This window comes from Armigeres subalbatus, chromosome 2, assembly GCF_024139115.2.
Source record: "Armigeres subalbatus isolate Guangzhou_Male chromosome 2, GZ_Asu_2, whole genome shotgun sequence".
Lineage (NCBI taxonomy): Eukaryota > Metazoa > Arthropoda > Insecta > Diptera > Culicidae > Armigeres > Armigeres subalbatus.
In genome coordinates, this window is record NC_085140.1 from 170,515,902 (window position 1) to 170,534,927 (window position 19,026).

Genomic DNA, 19,026 nt, shown 5'->3' on the forward strand with positions numbered 1-19,026 from the left:
ATGGGAGCATCTTGACGGACGAACGTGTGGTGATCGAAAGGTGGAAGCAGCACTACGAGGAACATCTGAATGGCGCTGAGAGTACAGGCAGTGAAAGTCAAGGCAGCGGAGGAGATGACTACGTCAGTTCAGCGGACGATGGAAGCCAACCAGCCCCCACCTTGAGGGAAGTTAAGGAAAGACCAATAAAGCAGCTGGTAAGGATGTTATCGGAGCTGAGCTCATCAAGATGGGCCCGGAAAAGCTGGCCACTTGCCTGCACAAACTGATAGTCAGAATCTGGAAAACCGAACAGCTACCGGAGGAGTGGAAGGAAGGAGTTATATGCCCCATCTACAAGAAAGGCAACAAACTGGAGTGTGAGAACTTTCGAGCGATCACCATCCTTAATGCCGCCTACAAAGTGATATCCCAGATCATCTTCCGTCGTCTGTCACCATTAGTGAACGAGTTCATGGGAAGTTATCAAGCCGGCTTCGTTGACGGCCGCTCGACAACGGACCAGATCTTTACTGTACGGCAAATCCTTCAAAAATGCCGTGAATACTAGGTCCCAACGCACCATCTGTTCGTTGATTTCAAGGCGGCATACGACAGTATAGACCGCGTAGAGCTATGGAAAATTATGGACGAGAACAGCTTCCCTGGGAAGCTTACCAGACTGATCAAAGCAACGGTGGATGGTGTGCAAAACTGTGTGAAGATTTCGGGCGAACACTCCAGTTCGTTCGAATCGCGCCGGGGACTAAGACAAGGTGATGGACTTTCGTGCCTGTTGTTCAACATTGTGCTAGAAGGTGTCATGCGGAGAGCCGGGTGTAACAGCCGGGGTACGATTTTCAACAGATCCAGTCAATTTATTTGCTTCGCGGATGACATGGACATTGTCGGCCGAACATTTGCAAAGGTGGCAGAACTGTACACCCGCCTGAAACGTGAAGCAAAAAACGTTGAACTGGTGGTGAATGCGTCAAAGACAAAGTACATGCTTGCGGACGGCCCGCCTGGGAAGCAGTGTTACGATAGACGGGGATACTTTCGAGGTGGTCGAGGAATTCGTCTTCCTCGGATCCTTGGTAACGCCTGACAACAACGTTAGTCGTGAAATACGAAGGCGCATCATCTGTGGAAGTCGGGCCTACTACGGGCTCCAGAAGAAACTGCGGTTGAAAAAGATTCGCCACCGCATCAAATGTGTCATGTACAAGACGCTTATAAGACCGGTTGTCCTCTACGGACATGAACACACTTACCTCATTTCACTGTATTCGGTAAATTTTACCGAAATCTCAACAGCAGAACTGTTCGGTAATTTATTTTACAGTTTTTTTGTAATTTTTTCCATTGCTCAACTGTCAAAATCACTGAAAATCAGTTAAATTATTTACCGAACAGTTCTGCTGTTGAGATTTCGGTAAAATTTTACCGAATTCGGCGATTTATTTTAAGTGTGAAACATGGACAATGCTCGAGGAGGACTTGCAAGCACTCGGAGTATTCGAGAGACGGGTGCTTAGGACCATCTTTGGCGGTGTGCAAGAAGACGGTGTGTGGCGGCGAAGAATGAACCACGAGCTCGCCCAACTCTACGGCGAACCCAGTATTCAGAAGGTAGCTAAAGCCGGAAGGGTACGATGGGCAGGACATGTTGCAAGAATGCCGGACAGCAACCCTGCAAAGATGGTGTTCGCTTCCGATCCGGCAGGTACGAGACGGCGTGGAGCGCAGCGAGCGAGATGGGCAGACCAGGTGCAGAACGACTTGGCGAGCGTGGGGCGTATCCGAGGATGGAGAGATGCGGCCTCGAACCGTGCATTGTGGCGTCAAATTGTTGATTCAGTGTTATCTGTTTAGATGTTAACTAAATAAATCAATGAACGCAGTGACGGTGTGTCAAGCGGACAGTTTTATTGGGAATCTTAACTATTCTAATTCTAAGTTTTATGTGCTTAGCCGACCACACGCCTTTATTTTCACCTTGCTCATCTTCTAGCTCATAAGAACTACTTCCGCGCTTAACCATTTTTTTTCTTAAGCAAGGGTAAACGGAAATCTGCATCCAGACATTTAAGGAGGTTAACTCAGGTAGTGTAGGGATGAGGCTCCACCGACCATCCCGCGCCATCACCACTCGGTCCCCTGAACGTTGGCACTTGGTCTTCATTCAGCAGGACTACGTTCAAGTTCAATACCGCTAGCGACTCTAGCAGTGTATGACCTCTAGCGTTTGTGGACCGGGATACCCAGTCCACTAAAAGATATTTTAGTTACTAGATAAAGATTGTCGCTTCGGTTCCCTTTGTTCTGCTGTCCGGAACATGTTGGGTACCAAGCTGTCAAATCGTATGGATTTTTCTTCTTTGACATTTAGCTCCCCTTTCCTCGCCAGCAAAAGATGTTCCGGACAGCGACGACAGCGACAATCTTTATCTGGTAACTAAAATATCTTTTAGTCCACTGCCCACGCATTGAAGTCGCCTGCTACAACTAATGGTTTTAAGCCAGTTAGTTTCGCTGCAAGAATGTTTTTAACCAACCAGTTTAACCAACGGTTTTGATTTTTCTTCTAATTAGCTTTAACTGTCATCCCTGTCATCATGACCTGGAAAAGTACTATTCTACGAAATGGAGTAAGAGATCCTTTTTTTTCAACAGAACGCGTTTTCCCGGTATAAGGCGAACAGAGGAGATGATGCCTTGTTTTAATGAACGAGTTTGCCCGGTATAAGGCATACAGGGTAAATATGATGCTTTTTTTAATAAACGCGATTGTCCAGTATAAGGCAGAGGCAGGCAGAGCAGATGATGCATTATTTAAATGGAAGGGTTTGCCCGGTATAAGGCGCACCGAGGAAATAATGCCTTTTTTAAATGAACGCGTTTGCCTGGTATAAGACAGACAAAGGAGATGACGCCTTCTTTAAATGGACGGGTTTGCCCGGTATAAGGCACACATAGGAAATTATTCCTCGTTTAAATGAATACGTTTGCCCGGTATAAGGCAGACAGAGGAGATGATGCCTTCTTTAAAAAGATGCGTTTGCTCGGTATAAGGCAGACAGAGAAGATGATGCCTTTTTTAAATGGACGCGTTTGCCCGGTATAAGGCAGACAGAGGAGATGATACCTTCTTTAAATGGACGGGTTTGCCCGGTACAAAGGAATAAACAGGAAATTATTCCTTGTTTAAATTAACGCGTTTGCCCGGTATAAGGCAGACAGCGGAGATGACGCCTTCTTTAAATGGACGGGTTTGCCCGGTATAAGGCACACAGAGGAAATTATTCCTCATTGAAATGAACACGTTTGCCAGGCAGAGGAGATGATGCCTTCTTTAAATAGACGCGTTTGCCCGGTATAAGGCAGACAGAGGAGATGATGCCTTCTTTAAATGGACGGGTTTGCCCGGTATAAGACAGACAGAGGAGAGGATGCCTTCTTTAAATGGACGTGTTTGCCGGTATAAGGCACACAGAGGAAATTATGCCTTGTTTAAATGAACGCGTTTGCCCGGTATAAGGCAGACAGAGGAGATGATGCCTTCTTTAAATGGACGGGTTTGCCCTGTATAAGGCAGACAGAGGAGATGATACCACCTTTTAATGAACGTGCTTATACCTCGATAAGGCACACAGAGGAAATACTGCCTTTTTAAAAGGAACGTCTGTTCCATAGAAGGCGAAACGAGATGATGCCTTCTTTAAGTCAACGCAACTTCCCGAAGACAAACAAGATCTCCCTCTCTCTCATTCTCATACACAAACTCTCACTCACTCACTTACTCTGTCACACTAATTATTACTCATTCACCCACTCTCATTCATTCACCCACTTTTACTCACTTAACCACTCTTACTCACTCATCCACTTTTACTCATTCATTTACTCTCAATCATGCGCTCTCTCTTTCTCGCTCACTCTTACTCGTTTACTCTTACTCGCTCACTCACTAACTCTTACTCGCTCACTCACACACTCACTCTTACTCACTCACTAAATCACTCACTCGCTCTTACTCACCCATTCACCCCCTCGTCGATTTTGAGATTTAGACCACGCTTCATCCAGAATCCGTTGCTTTTACTACAGCGACCAAGGAATAACTTCTACCTTGTTGCCCTAGTAGCCATGCTGACGTGGACCGCAATTGCCTCCAACTCTCTGCATTGTGCATGAAAACGTGCTGCATAAAATCCCCGTGCCATTCAGGAATCTTGAAGAGTGCCATACGAAGTGGAACGGGATCTTACGGAGTAAGAATACTTAGTTCCATACTGCATTAAAACAGTTTCATTTCCAATTATTGTTCATTCATATGAAATTTGAATAAACTTTTATTGAGTAACATTTTTTTCATTGAAATGAAGTATTAACTTGAAATAATGACTAATTCGGGGTACTGGCTCATTCGGGGTAGTATCCCATTAGGGGTAATGGTATTCGGGGTAGTGACTCATTCGGGGTTGTGGCGTTCGGGGTAGTGGCCTTCGGGGTAATGGCATTATGGGTAATGGAATTATGGGTAGTGTCGTAGAGTCGCTTGGTGGCCTTCAGCCCCACACCTACGGCATAGCTTACTGCGATCAGGTCCTTGGCAGATTTTGGCAGGTTTTGTTCTATTATTGTCAGGGGAGTTTTAGTTGACCAAATTTTATGAAATTTGGCCACAATATTCTTTGATATGCAAAGAATGTTTAGGCCAAATTTGAGCATAATTAGTTATAGAAAACCCCCCTGACAATGATAGAACAAAACCTGCCAAAGCCGTCATTTCCCCTACTAAAAAGTTAACTTTACTACATTTTTCATAGAAAACCACACATTTTGATGAAAACTTTGCATGCAGGATAAAACGCGCGATTTAGATATACTTGACTAAGAATGTCATAGTTTGATAAGGGCGTGTGTCATCAATAATTTATTTTTAAATAATTATTATTTTAAAAGTAAACAAGTAAGAATTGAAAAGTGAGCAAATAAAAGTGAAAAGTGATGAGTGATAAGTTATGAGCAATGGGAAGTGAGAAACAATAAGTAAAAAGTAAATGCCAATAAATCAATAATGAATAAGTAAAAAGTAGGAACCGAGAATTCCACTAAAATGCATTCAGTAATTTTGTAATCAATTGAGAATTGTAAACTGCGAATTGGTAAATGGAAAGTGAGAAGTAAGAAGGGAGAAGCGAGAAGAAAGAATGAGAATTGAGAAGTGAGAAGCGATAAACAAGCAGTAATAAGTGTAAATAGGTTGTGATCAGTGAAAAGTTAGAAGGTAGTCGTGAAATGTGAGAACATAAGAAGAGGAATATGAGAATTGATAAATGATATGTGAGATGTGAGAAACGAGACGTGAGATGTGCAAGGTAGGAAGCATGATCAGAAAACAATAACACTTTATTCCAAGACTGCAAAGAACAAGATCTGTAGCCGTTGTATAATAATATTTATTTTTTAAACATAATGTACTGCGAAAAACTACATCCAGTGACTTGCCAACAGTGCTTACGCTTGTTTTGTTAATTTTCTTAAACTGGGTGTTATGTGTTACAGAGTGGCAGAAATTATTTTCTTGTAAAAATGTGAGGGTGACGGGCTTTCTGACAGTACCGGGCTTACCCACATTTCTTCTACCAGACTGCGGGTTAGAAAAAGCAAGAAGGCGCATAAATCCTGTAATTAGATTGAATGACAACTTCTTCGTGGAAATGTAACTCAAACAAAATAAATTTAGGAATATATCAGACAAAAAATAGTAATTACACTTTGGCTTTTAATTAAAACAACGTATCCTAGCTATCAAATCTTTCAATTGTTTCAAGGCAGACATCCTCTATCCACTTCATTCAATCAATTCCACGATTCGCAACGAGAATAGTTTACTTATATCGATAAGAATTCTATCTCAAGTGAGCTGCCCCAAACTCAATTCGTACGATATCAGCTTTCTTACTTCCTCCAAGTTTCGCTCCTACTATTTCATCAGAAGGTAGTATACCTACATAGCTCATAAGCACATAACCATAAGCCTGATTTTCTACGCTTCTTTTCCAAACGCTCACTTCAGCTTTCTTCTGAATGGGCTGTTATCACTTCTCGGAATAGATGGACATAAAAGGTAAATCGTTGACAAACAAAAGGTCATTCCGCTGCAAGTGTACCTTTCTTCGCTACGGAAGTGAAACGGTTTCCACACGAACGTGATCATGGTGATTCCCTCACCGAGCGTCGTCCGGTAGGTAGGTACCGTGTATAATCAAATTTCGGACACACTCAAACTTCGGACGCTTCAATTCGTATGGGAAATTTTCTGAAATATTTCATCGAAATGTTTCGTCAAGCTGAATCGGAAGGACTAATAGTTTTAGCTTGTTTTAGTATAGTTACATTCAAATAAAACATGTTAAAACAATGCGACGAAATGATTAAAAGACAGTCTGAGCTGTGTAGGGAGAATTGTTTTCAAACATTCTTCCCGGTACTGTGTAATCAAGTGTCCGAAGTTTGAATCTTTGTGTCCGAAATATGAATGCAACTTCGTCGGTGTCCGAGGTTTGATTCAAACAGAAGCCGGACATTTTCATAAATTGCAAACATTCTTCGCAATTTTTTGCACATATTAAATACGTAGCTCAAAGATGAATACTATACTGAGGGATCGCTATGGTGATTTAAAGGGTGTGATTTGAAATGTGAGTGAACAGGATGATTATATATTAGAAAGTGCTTAAGCGTCCGAAGTTTGAGTTTGCACGGTATCTAACGGTCTGAGATTATGAACAGGAAAAGATTAGAAACTACTCAGACTGAAAAAGCAAGCACCACTCCAATGCATTGCAATTCAAGATATAATTTATTTGAGCAATGGCACGCCAGCCATGGAGGGAATGAATATATAAAATGTTAAAATAAGGGTAATATACTTTCCGGAAGCAACTTTTGGCCTCGCTCAGACATGATGAAAAAGTTTGTATTTCCCGGGAAGCACTTACACTAATCGCTTTGGTGTGCTGATTGTTCGAATTCTGAGAGAGAAAAAAAAACATTTGCGATTTCGACTTTTTGATAAGGACACATAAAAAAGACAAGTCAGGAAAAAGTTTCTACTAAGTCTCATTATACTTCGCAATGTTCTTTCCCTGCTTTTTGGTTTAATGATGAGCCGATGGAATGGTTACTTCGCAATATTAGATAACGAACTAAAGCATTGCACGATGGGCCACACCGGAAAATTAGAAAGTTCGATCTCCTCGTATAAAAGCCATTTTTTTTAAATGAAAATACCTCAAATTCTCCAAAATGTGCAAAGCAAAAAAACAAGAATAATCCAACTGGCTGCGATGGTGCCTTTCTCTTATATTAAAAAATGTAACAAGAAAAGCGCATAAGAGAGGTCAAAAACGCATTTTAAAGAGATAGATACAGTTATTTCCAACAGTTCACATTTATTTGTATTCCTTTGAATGCATTGCAGCAGTTTTTGTAAAAAAAAATGTATCCTCGATTTTGATTTTTTTCCAGGAACCTCTAGGAAAAATATAAAAAAAAACAATGTTTTTCTAATAACTAACCGGAACGCAATGGCCGAATGTACAAATTTTCAATAGCGTATACGCACACACATACTGGGGTTAGACATAAAGGTTGAGATAGGAAAAAATAAGTCGAAATTCAAATCAACATAACTTTGCGTATAATAATCCGATTTTGATAAAATCAGGACCATCAGAACCGGACGCTCTTCTAGTATACTGTTCCTCTGCAAAACCTGAGATTGGTCCTTGGCCACCGGAAATGTTCCGGGTTTTTCGAGGGTATGTTCAAGATGCATTTTTTCCACTGCTTGTCATTTTATGTGACGTTAACTTTCATCGTGTTTTATGCTTTCTCCGAAAAGTAGAACTAATATGCCGGCCCATGGTGGCTGTAGATCAAGAATCCATCTAAGCTACACAGATATACGGCCATTTCCGTAAAAACGGTACCGGGAACATGATGAAATGATAACAGATCGGAATAATGCAAATATGAGTATCTGACTTCATGGATTTGCGAGACGATGATTACAGAAACATTTCCAGAATGATAGTGTCCACTGCCACCCTTATAGCAGGTTCCATGGGCCTTCCAGGAGGGGCCGGTTTTGGCACCATCTGGAACCATGCATATATGGGTGTCAAAATTCATGTTTTCCCAAGACGATGAATATAGGATCTTTATTAGAGATATATTTTGAGGACTGTGAGACTCTTTGGCCAATTTGTAACAGGTTCCGGAAGTTCTGCGAAAGTGACATTTGTTCAGGGTGTATGGCCAATCCCGTACCGTTTTCACGAAAATTGCCATATCTCTGCGTATACCTATCGGATTTTCGATCTGCAGCCAGCATTGGTCAGCATAATAATTCTTGTTTCTGGGGAAAACATAAAACATGATGGCAGTAAACGTCATATAAAATGACAAGCAGCAGAAAAAATGCATTTTTAACATACCCTCGAAAAACCCGGAACACCACCGGTGGCCATTGGCCAATCAGAGGTTTCGCAAAGGGCCAGTATACTAGAAGAGTTTCCGCGTCCGATGGTCCCAGTTTGATCAAAATCGGATCATTCTACGCAAAGTTATGCTGATTTGAACTTCGACAATTTTTTGCCTATCTCAACCTTTTTGTCTAACCCCTGTACATACCTCCCCTTGAATTCATCGAGAAGAACTGATTGGTATATAACATTATGGGTGTCCGAGCCGGCTATCAAAAGTTCACTTTAGGAGTGATCATATAGCCTTTCGGTACGACTTTGTTGTACGGGAAAGGCAAAAAATATGCAATCATTAGCCTTTCCTCTGTCTAACTCAGAGAGAAATTTATCGCCCTTTTTCGCCCATTAAAAAAAGCAGGCATTACAAAATGGCGATTTTTTCAAGAATAACAATGATATCCCTGCAATCCACCAATGTATTCACTCGGGTGTTTTTCATGTTCTAATACATTGCAGAAGACGTCACTTCGATAAAAAATAAAACTTAAACGTATAATCAAAATATTGATTTTTTGGAGTCACCCTAACATTATTATTTGAAATTATCATAACAATTGATTCAAATAACGTGTAACAATGTAAAACAATGAAAGATGCATTTTACGCCAAAACTATATTTTTCAGAAAAAAAGTAATGTTCAACAACATTACTACAACTACAAGATAGTAATATATATATAAAAATAAAATTTGACATTTATAAAATTGGTAAAACTTGAGATAAAAAATAACATATTTCCAATTTTTTGACAAAATAAAGTATATGAATTTCGCATGCCGTGTAAACAAATTTTTTTGGTCTGCCCTAATCTGAGATATCAACTTTTGGAAAAGACTTAATTTTGACAAAAAAAAATGATTATAACTTTCGATCCGAAAAAGATATTGAGCATATTCAAACATCAAAAGTTGCATTTTTGTTGAGCTCCAAAAGTCAATGACGGTTGCAAAAGTCATGAAAAATCGAAAATAAAAAAATCAATAATACTGTGGTTTGAGGGACACCCTATTCCAAGTAGGTAAAATTCCGAGATTTTTCTAATCAACTGTACTGTACCAGTTTTGGTCATGCTCCTAATTTGGCCAGTTTCTCGCATAACTCCGAAAGTAAAGCAATTTTCGAGTATTTTATTAGCTGTAATAAGAAATATATCCCTTTCGATTTTCGCTGTGGAAAATGATCGATAGTTTTTTGGAAAATATGCATTTTTCAGAGTTGGCCAAAATAGGGATTAAGGTGGCCAAAACCAGTACACTTCCTCTAATGCAGCGGGGTACATGTACCCCTGGGGGTACCTTCACTGGCCCTAGGGGGTACCTCGGACAAAAATGCATAATGGCGGACGTCAATGGAAGCTTATTGATAAAGTTTTGATAATTGTGTATTTTTTATTTCAAAACTTTGTTTGGTTAATATGCATGGCGATCGGTAAATCAAAGCTCTCCTCAACCAGAACAGCGAATGAGGGGCTGCGGAACAAATGATTTAACGGACAAAACGTCGAATGAACGAATTTATAAAATTGCTTCGTTGCAAGAGGATTAGAAGCATCCTTCTACGTTTCTCAGTCATCTTCAGAACAGCTCGAATGCCTCCTTTCAAGGTGTTCAGAAGCCTTCTTTGAAAAGGTTCGGAAGACTCCTTTCAAGAGGCCTATGTCTCCATTCAAGAGGCCCAGAAGCCTCGTTTTAAGAGAGATCCTTTCAAGAGGGTCGGAAGCTTTTTTCCAAAAAGCTTGGAAGCCTCCTTTCAAGAGCCTCGGAAGCCCCCATTCAAGAGGTTCGGAAGCCTCCTTCCAACAGGCCCGTACGCCTGCTTTTAAGAGGCCCGGAAGCCTACTTTCAAGAGGCTCGGAAGTCTCATTTTAAGAGGGCTGAAAGGCTTTTTTCGAAAATGTAGGAAGGCTCCTTTTAAGAGGATCGAAAGTCTCATTTCAATAGTCTCGGATGCCTCCTTTCCGAAGCTTGGAATTCTTCTTTCAAGAGGCTCAGAAGCGTCCGTTCAAAATACAAAGGAAGCCTCCTTTTCAGTGGCTCGAAAGCCGTCATTCAAGAGGCTCGAAAGTCTCTCTACAAGAGGCGCAGAAGCTTCTTATCAAGAGCTGCGAAAGCCTACTTTCAAGAGATTCAGAAGCTCCTTTCAAGAGGCACGGAAGCCTCCCTTCATAGGGCTCGGAATTATTCTTTCAAGAGGCTTGGAAGCCTACTTTCAAGAGGTGGTACCTCAATCAATGCAAAGGTTCGAAGGGGTACCTCTCAAGAAAAAGGTTGAGAACTGCTGCTCTAATGGGTTATTTTTTGATAGCACCATGATGATGGCCTTACTATTCTGAACAATTTTGTAGAACAACATTTTTTTCTAAAAAATATAGTTTAGGCGTAAAATGTGTCTTTCCGCGTAAATCTGTATCCTGGACCATAGTGCAGTGAATAAAAAAAAGAAACATTTTTCTACAACATTATACATTGCTAAAATTAGAAATATTGAAGTCAAAATTTGTATCTCAAAATAGTTGGACCATTCTTTTGGAACAAACTTCTAAATAAAGCTTAAATAATAAGTTTTGACTTTCCCGAAGTCACTTTGTTTCTAAAATATCATTTTCAAGGTGAAAATAGTTTTTCCTCCTAATTTTCCGGTGTATCCTACTCTAATGACATTTTGGATATACAGGGGTTGGACTAGGGACGCTCCGATATTACCGATATATCGGAATATCGATATATTTGTTTCGATATCCGATAATTTTGTATCGATACTTTGCTTTCAATATATCGGCCATATCGATATTTTCGCTTTTGATATCCATATATCGAATAGCAAAAATGAAACTCAAAAACAACAATAGCATTTTATTATGTGAATGAAAGTATCTCACATAATAAAATACATATGCAACTTTAGTTTAAATAACCATAAAACGGATTTGTCGTATTTTTGAAGGCAAATTTCTTGATAACGTAAGTGATGTGATTAAGAAGAGCGCTGCCGCCGTTCACAGATTTTGCAACTCACTGCAACTCCATCATCAGCTCGCCACTGTGCAGAATCTGTAACGTCGCTGATTCATAGATTCTCACGCCAATTATTCAACCATATCTACATTACCCTAGGGAAACTCAGAAAAGTTTCCTTTAGAAATTAGGAACAATTTCCTGTTAAAAAAAATCCTGTGCCCATTTGGAACAATTTCCGTATATTCAGAAGAATCTTCCGTGGAAACTAAAGAGACTTTCTTTTGGAAGTTCAGAATATTTCTACGAGTTTTCTCGTGGAATTCCAGAATTTTGTATAACAACTTAAAATTGTTGATTTCAAAAAAATTCTTACATACTGGAACTCATGTGAAAATCTATATACATAAATATGAATTTCTGTCTGTCTGTGGCTTATAGACTCGGAAACTACTGAACCGATCGACGTGAAAATTTGTATGTAGAGGTTTTTGGGGCCGGGGAAGGTTCTTAAGATGGTTCGAGACCCCTCCCCGCTTTGGAAAGGGGGGTTCCCATACAAATGAAACACTAATTTCTTCATAACTCGAGATCTAATCAGAAAATAAATCAATTTTAGGCGAAACGAAGTTCGTCGGGTCTGGTAGTTTAAAATAATTCCCCGTGAAAACTCAAAAAAAAATCCATTAGAAATTGAAGATAATTTCCTGTCTAATTTTCTGTGGAAACAAAAAAGAATTTATAATTCAAGTGAAGGTTCGTTTGAATGGCTCATTTGAATAGGTTCAGAATATTTCAACGGGTGTAAAAAATTAAATTTTTGATGAAAATTTAAACAGATTTCCGTTGAAATTCAAAACAAAGAATTTTCTGATGAAAATAATCAGATAATATTCCGTAAAGATAAAAATCAACCATTTGTTCCGGAGAGTTTTTAATTGCAATGTAATTTCGGCAAATTTCAGACAAATTCATGTGGACGAAAAAATAGACTGTTCAGAAACATGCTTGAATAGCGCCCACTACCGTTTGAACGTTTGATTATTGAACCAGAACGCACTTCTAGAAGCAGATTTGATTAACTAATAGAAACAGTTATTTGTAATTATTTTTGTAAATAAGTGGAAGAGTGAACATCTTTTAATTGCTTCCATATCTGACATATCATATGATTTTCCGATAAATCGATATTTTCATTGCAATATATCGGTGATATCGATACATTGATTCGATTCTCGTATCGATTCAAATATCGATATTTTGAGGTATCGGAACGTCCCTAGGTTGGACAGAATAATCGGGACAGGCAAAATTTTGTCAAAATTTAAATGACCATAACTTTCAGAAATATCAATCGATTTTTAGGATTCTGTCACTGTTCGACGGGAACATTCATCAAGCTTTGGAAAACGGAAAAAGATTGTACCCAGACTGCCGGATACCGGAGATATTCCGGATTGTTTGAGGGCATGTTACAAATGCTATTTTTTGATCGCTTTTTTTCTGTGAGTGGAATATTTGCCCTTTTTATATTTTTGCTGAGACTAGAGCTTTTCCTGAGTCGATTGATATATTGATTTCGCAGATTGGTCGACGAACATCTGAGTTATGGCCGTTTTCGTGAAATCCGAGCAAAGTGACCAAAGTTATACTTTTTTCAAATATCAATATGGGTGTCAAATGTCATGGTTTTCAAAGGCCATAAAAATAAAAAATAAGTTTTTTTTGTTAAATATCTTGGCTGTGTAATATGCACAGCACATGTTTCAAAATGGACAAATTGATATGAAATTTGCGAAAACGAATCCACGTGTCTTGGAGGGACTCGAACCCTCAACCTCCTACTCTCTAGATAGGCGTGATAACCCCTACACAACAAGACCACTTAAAGGTCACGTTTGCGGAAAATTCATCAGAATCCGAGTACCAACCTCCACCGCGGTTAGCGTTTGACACCCATATTGATATTTGAAAAAAGTATAACTTTGGTCACTTTGCTCGGATTTCACGAAAACGGCCATAACTCAGATGTTCGTCGACCAATCTGCGAAATCAATATATCAATCGACTCAGGAAAAGCTCTAGTCTCAGCAAAAATATAAAAAGGGCAAATATTCCACTCACAGAAAAAAAGCGATCAAAAAATAGCATTTGTAACATGCCCTCAAACATATTAACCATGCAAAGTTTTGAAATAAAATATACACAATTATCAAAACTTTATCAATAAGCTTCGATTGACGTCCGCAATTAACTAAAAAAAGTTGTTAAGAAAATTATATTGAGCTTTTTAGTGGAATGTCTTCACTTTTCATAAGACAAGTTTGTACAATCCCATTTAATTAAGTGGTGGAATTAAATGTGATTGTACAAACTCGTCTAAAAATATGATTGGTTTAGGGGAAAATGGTCTAAAATACACCCATGGAAAAAAATGGCCCAAAGTTACCGTCCACACAATATTTTGACTGCTGGATACCGGAGATATTCCGGATTGTATGCGTACATGGTTGTATACTATTTCGCCGAAAAACATTTCGCGGTACGACATTCCGCGGAATGTATCAACTCTCCGAAACACATTTCGCGGAACTCACCATTTTCCCGAAAGACATTTCATGAATGCACATTAATTTACCGGAAATCATTCCATGGAATGCCATTTACGGAATCTAGCCAATATTACTGAAATATTTATCGATTTCTGCTTTATTACATGCAATCCGGCCTAAATCTATTTGGATTGTGATTTAAAGCAATGAAAGAAGGTAATTTTTTTTTATTACCGCGTCCAGTCGTTATACCCCAAACTAAGGGAACAATGCCTTCTTGAAATGGACACGTTTGATCAGTATAAAGAAAAGAAAGGAGGTAGTTCTTTTTCTTCTTATTGGCATTACATCCCCACACCGGGACAGAGCCGGTGCTGAATGAACACTTAACTATTATTACCAATATTCCGCGAAATGCTACATTCCGCCAAAAGTTATTCGGCGAAAAGGTACAATCCGCCAAATGTCGTACCGCGAAAGGTTACAAACCACTAAATGTTATTCCGCGAAATGTTCAACCGCAAAAATAAATTCCGCGAAATAGTTTTCGGTGAAATGTCACACAATCTGAGAGCATATCAAAAATGCTATTTTATGGTAGCTTGGTCGCTATTTTTGGTATGAGTGGAATTTTGGCCCTTTTATGCAGAAACTAGAGCTTTCTCTGAGTTGATTGATATATTAATGTCACAGATCGGCCAGCAAACACCTCAGATACGGCCGTTTCCATGAAATCCGTGAAACCGGTTCTGATCATAGTGGCAATTGTGAAACATTTTTCAATTATACCAACATGAACATCAAACATCACGTTTTTTAAAGGCCATAATAATGCAAATATTGTTAGTATGCAGGAGAATCGCATGAAATGCACCCATGTGGATAAACCAGGCTATTGACATCTTATTGTTTGGCCCATCGTAGCAAAGATGCCCGGGCTATTTTTTTTTCATACTGCGTTTCAATTATGACAGCGGACTATGTTTATTGACGATGATGACACCGCGCTTGTCACCGGCTTGGGATAAACAATCCAATTAATTTGAATACACTGCATTTCGAAGGGAATGTTCTTATTAACAATTGACTTGCGCCGGTGCGTGCCGGTCCGAAAATCGTCGATGGGGGAGGCTATCATATCTTCTAAATTTGATTAGGGAAATTAGGAAATCTTCTAAATTTGATTTAGGTAATTTACCCTCGGTAAATTAATCGGAGAGAATTTAAAATTCTAAGAAACATGTACGAATTTAAACAAGATTATTGTTTGCACGCCCACAGAAGATTCATTTGGATTTCTAAATAAAATCTTTCCTTTAAAAAAAAAAGTCTCTCGAATTCGCACCCAAATATGTTCCTAATTTTCTAGTTTTTTTTTTAATTTCCAATGATTATTTTAAATTTAAATCTTCATTAGAGCGACTTGCAACACTAGGCTGGCTTTTCTCTTGAATACAATGGAATTAATTAAAATTTTAATAACAATGAATTCTAAATTTTTGAAGTAAATTCTTCATAAAGAAAAGAAAAATCAAGAAATTCAAGAAAAACTTTTTTTGGTTTTCCACAAAAGTTTCTTTCAAAATTCAGGAGAAATGTCTTTAGAATTTCGGAATAATTTCTTATGGAAATTCAGAAGATTTTTTTGTGGATGGGAGAACAAAGGGGGTAGATTTTTCGGTTTTGTACCTCGGTACTAAGTAGGTTATAACACATTTTGAGTGAACGGTTACGTTGAGCTATTTTTCCCACTGGGTGTATTTCATACCATTATCCCCTAAACCAATAATATTTTTATTCTTATAGCTTTCAAAAACCATTAAGTTTGACACCCATATTGATATATTTGAAAAAGTATAACTTTGGCCACTTTGCTCGGAACCGGTTTGACAGATTTCACGGCAACGGCCATATCTCAGGTGTCCATCGACCATCAATATATCAATCAATATAAAAAAGACGAATTTCAAAGGAAAAATACAAACGACCAAAAAATTGCATGTTTGACATGCCCTCAAACATTCCGGAATATTTCCTGTATCCGTCAGTCTGGGTATAAATTTTCTAAAACTAGATTAATTTTCCCGTCGAACAGTTGCAGAATCATAAACATCGGTTAATATTTCACAAAGTTATGGGCGTTTGAATTTTGACAAAACTTTGCCTGTCCCCATCATTCTGTTTAACCCCTGTAAATGTATTTCAATTTATTGTATACTCACTTTAGTTTTTAATGCATTAGACAATTTCAGTCGCTGCTAGTTCTGCTAGTTCTCAAAATTCAATATTCGAATAACATTACGACTCACAGAAACAAATTTCAGCAATAATGTAACACTCCCTGATGAAAACTATCTTTGCTGCATTGCCATGCTTTAAGTTATGTCGTGCCATAGGTTCACCATACTATGTCCTCTAGTTGGATGCAGTTGCCTTCCTGAATCATGTTTCAACTGAATTGGATTTATCAGGCCCGGTTTTATGACTATCGTGAACTTCTGGCAAGTGTCGTTCGCAGTGCTTGTCTTTTGGCCAAATACTTTCTGCTAAACCAGAAGTCCTTAAAAGGATAAAGACTTATTTAGACACTGAATGTATTTTGATCACACATGTCGTGTTGCCGAAGAAAATCGTTTAGCTGAAACAGCAAAATATACATCAGTAGTTCATTCCCCAGCTCCTGTCACGTCGCCTAACCTTACTAAATATTATTAATATGCAATACAATACCTACATATTTTTCTCTTTCTTCTCTCAACCCACAGTTTTACTTCGGAATATCCTGCATAACATTGGCGATATTTGTGCACGACGAACGCAAATTCCTGAAAGGAGAGGTGCAAAAGCCCAGTGGGGAAAGTTTTCTGGAGAAAGAAAGCATATCAACAGGTGAGTAGAAAGATTGATCGGCTGTTTCGTTTGGTAATGTTCGACATTTTAGCTAGTTATGAAAGTTTATCTTTGACCTTGTTGCCCTAAAGTATACGGACAACCGCTCCATTTGTTGTTTGGTGTGTAGTAGTAGTAGATTCTGTACATGCAAGGAAGCCAACATTAGTGCATTAATAATAGAATATTAATAGAAGATTCCTAAAATTAACGTGTGGATCATCCGTCACAATTCTTGGAACCCACATCCAGCTTAGCAAAATGAGGTTTTTCAATTGATGTTTCCCAATTGTGTGCACATTTGTGTACACATACATGCAGATTTCACATTACATATTTTTAAACATGTTTTTTAATTCAAAGCTTTTTGAAATACCTTATTGTAGGTGAAAATTTAATATTTAAAATAAAATCATCAATAAATAACTCTTTACGAATGATATCATTTTTTTGGCCCTGAAAAGGGCCTTTTTGGGCTTCTGGAGAACAGTTCTACTTGGAGCTGGTATACTTCGTCACAGCCTTCGTACCCTCGGAGACTGCGTGCTTGGCCAATTCTCCCGGCAGCAGCAGACGGACAGCGGTTTGAATTTCGCGGGAGGTAATCGTCGAGCGTTTATTATAGTGCGAAAGACGAGAAGCCTCAGCAGCAATCCGCTCGAAGATGTCATTGACGAAGCTATTCATAATGCTCATGGCCTTCGATGAGACTCCAGTGTCCGGGTGGACCTGCTTCAGCACCTTGTAGATGTAGATGGCGTAGCTTTCCTTCCTGCGTTGCCGTCTCTTCTTTTTATCTCCCTTGGCGACGCTCTTCTGAGCCTTTCCGGACTTCTTCTCGGCTTTTCCACTTGCTTTTGGTGCCATTTCGACCGACAACTGAAGTGCAAAAATGTATTTGTAACACTGTTGGAGAGAAACTAATAAAATTCCTAATTCAGCACACGCTGTTTTATACCTGAAAAATAGCAACGATCGTCCAACCTCTTTCTAGTATTCTGATTGAAGCAGTTCGTGTTAGACCATCCCTTTATTGGTTGTACACAGCGGATCGTAGGTATAAAAACGCTCTCGTTGGTCGTTTGGGCATCAGTTTGCTCCATTTCATCACATCATCAACAACCATCCTCAATCGAAACGAAATGTCTGGCCGAGGCAAAGGAGGAAAAGTTAAGGGCAAGGCAAAGTCTCGCTCGAGCCGAGCCGGTTTGCAGTTTCCAGTCGGTCGGATTCACCGCCTTCTCAGAAAGGGCAACTATGCCGAACGCGTTGGTGCCGGAGCTCCCGTGTACTTGGCTGCCGTGATGGAATATCTGGCAGCTGAAGTTCTCGAGTTGGCAGGAAATGCTGCCCGCGACAACAAGAAGTCCAGAGTCATCCCACGCCATCTTCAGTTGGCTATCCGGAATGATGAGGAATTGAACAAACTGCTGTCCGGTGTGACAATCGCTCAGGGTGGTGTGCTGCCGAATATCCAGGCAGTGTTGCTTCCCAAGAAGACCGAGAAAAAGGCTTAAACCATGCTAGCGTTACCATAAAATCACAAAACCGTCCTTCTCAGGACGACCACAATCGTTCATAAAAGTTAATTTTCTTCAATTTTCTAAGTAATCATTTTTCCATATATCAAGGTAATTGAAATGTCATACTCTTAAGTTGAAATAGTTGCATTATTAATTCTTTTGAGAGTTTCCTATTAAGTTTTTCTAGATAAAAGTTGTTACTATTGTCTGCGTTCAAAGTGTATATCAAAAATACTTTTATAAAAATAATTTTGAAATGAGAGAGACATTAATGATTTAGCAGGAAGTAATGCTTCAGGTCTCCTACGGCACAAAAAAAAATATTTTGTGGTGTACAGTCGAAACACTGAACTGCAGTTCACTAGAGTACAAAGAACTTATTGTCAATTTATCCGAAGTAGATTCTGGTCGCATCTTTTGGAATTATTTGCTGTAAACATCATCGTAAACGTAATTGATTGCAATTTTCAAAGTAAAATGTTTCAAAATAGTTTTGATAAAATAAGAGAAAAAAATATATTTTCGTACCTTTGGCTAGTTTTCAATGTTCTTCATTAAGCGGAGCGCAAA

At 39.1% G+C, this 19,026-nt stretch overlaps 3 protein-coding genes across 3 annotated transcripts in view; 2 read left to right on the forward strand and 1 right to left on the reverse strand.

Annotated features, from left to right (window-relative positions):
* The first annotated feature begins 6,217 nt into the window (after positions 1-6,217).
* Positions 6,218-19,026, forward strand: part of LOC134211180 (uncharacterized) — a 68,422-nt gene continuing 55,613 nt past the window's right edge. The window contains exons 1-2 of the mRNA XM_062687855.1: positions 6,218-6,236; positions 16,810-16,933. The gene's annotated coding sequence lies outside the window, so the exon portion shown is untranslated. The remainder of the gene's footprint in view (positions 6,237-16,809; positions 16,934-19,026) is intronic.
* LOC134215479 (histone H2B-like) lies at positions 17,379-17,860 on the reverse strand. The gene has a single exon (XM_062694663.1). The coding sequence runs from the start codon at positions 17,798-17,800 to the stop codon at positions 17,426-17,428; it is 375 nt and encodes a 124-aa protein (XP_062550647.1). The 5' UTR covers positions 17,801-17,860; the 3' UTR covers positions 17,379-17,425.
* LOC134211185 (histone H2A-like) lies at positions 18,014-18,496 on the forward strand. The gene has a single exon (XM_062687859.1). It carries the CDS (start codon positions 18,076-18,078, stop codon positions 18,448-18,450), a length of 375 nt encoding a protein of 124 aa, XP_062543843.1. The 5' UTR covers positions 18,014-18,075; the 3' UTR covers positions 18,451-18,496.

What these genes read in the sequence shown, in the direction of transcription:
- LOC134215479 (XM_062694663.1), bottom strand. Translation starts at nt 17,800, where the DNA reads ATGGCACCAAAAGCAAGTGGAAAAGCCGAGAAGAAGTCCGGAAAGGCT.
- LOC134211185 (XM_062687859.1), top strand. Translation starts at nt 18,076, where the DNA reads ATGTCTGGCCGAGGCAAAGGAGGAAAAGTTAAGGGCAAGGCAAAGTCT.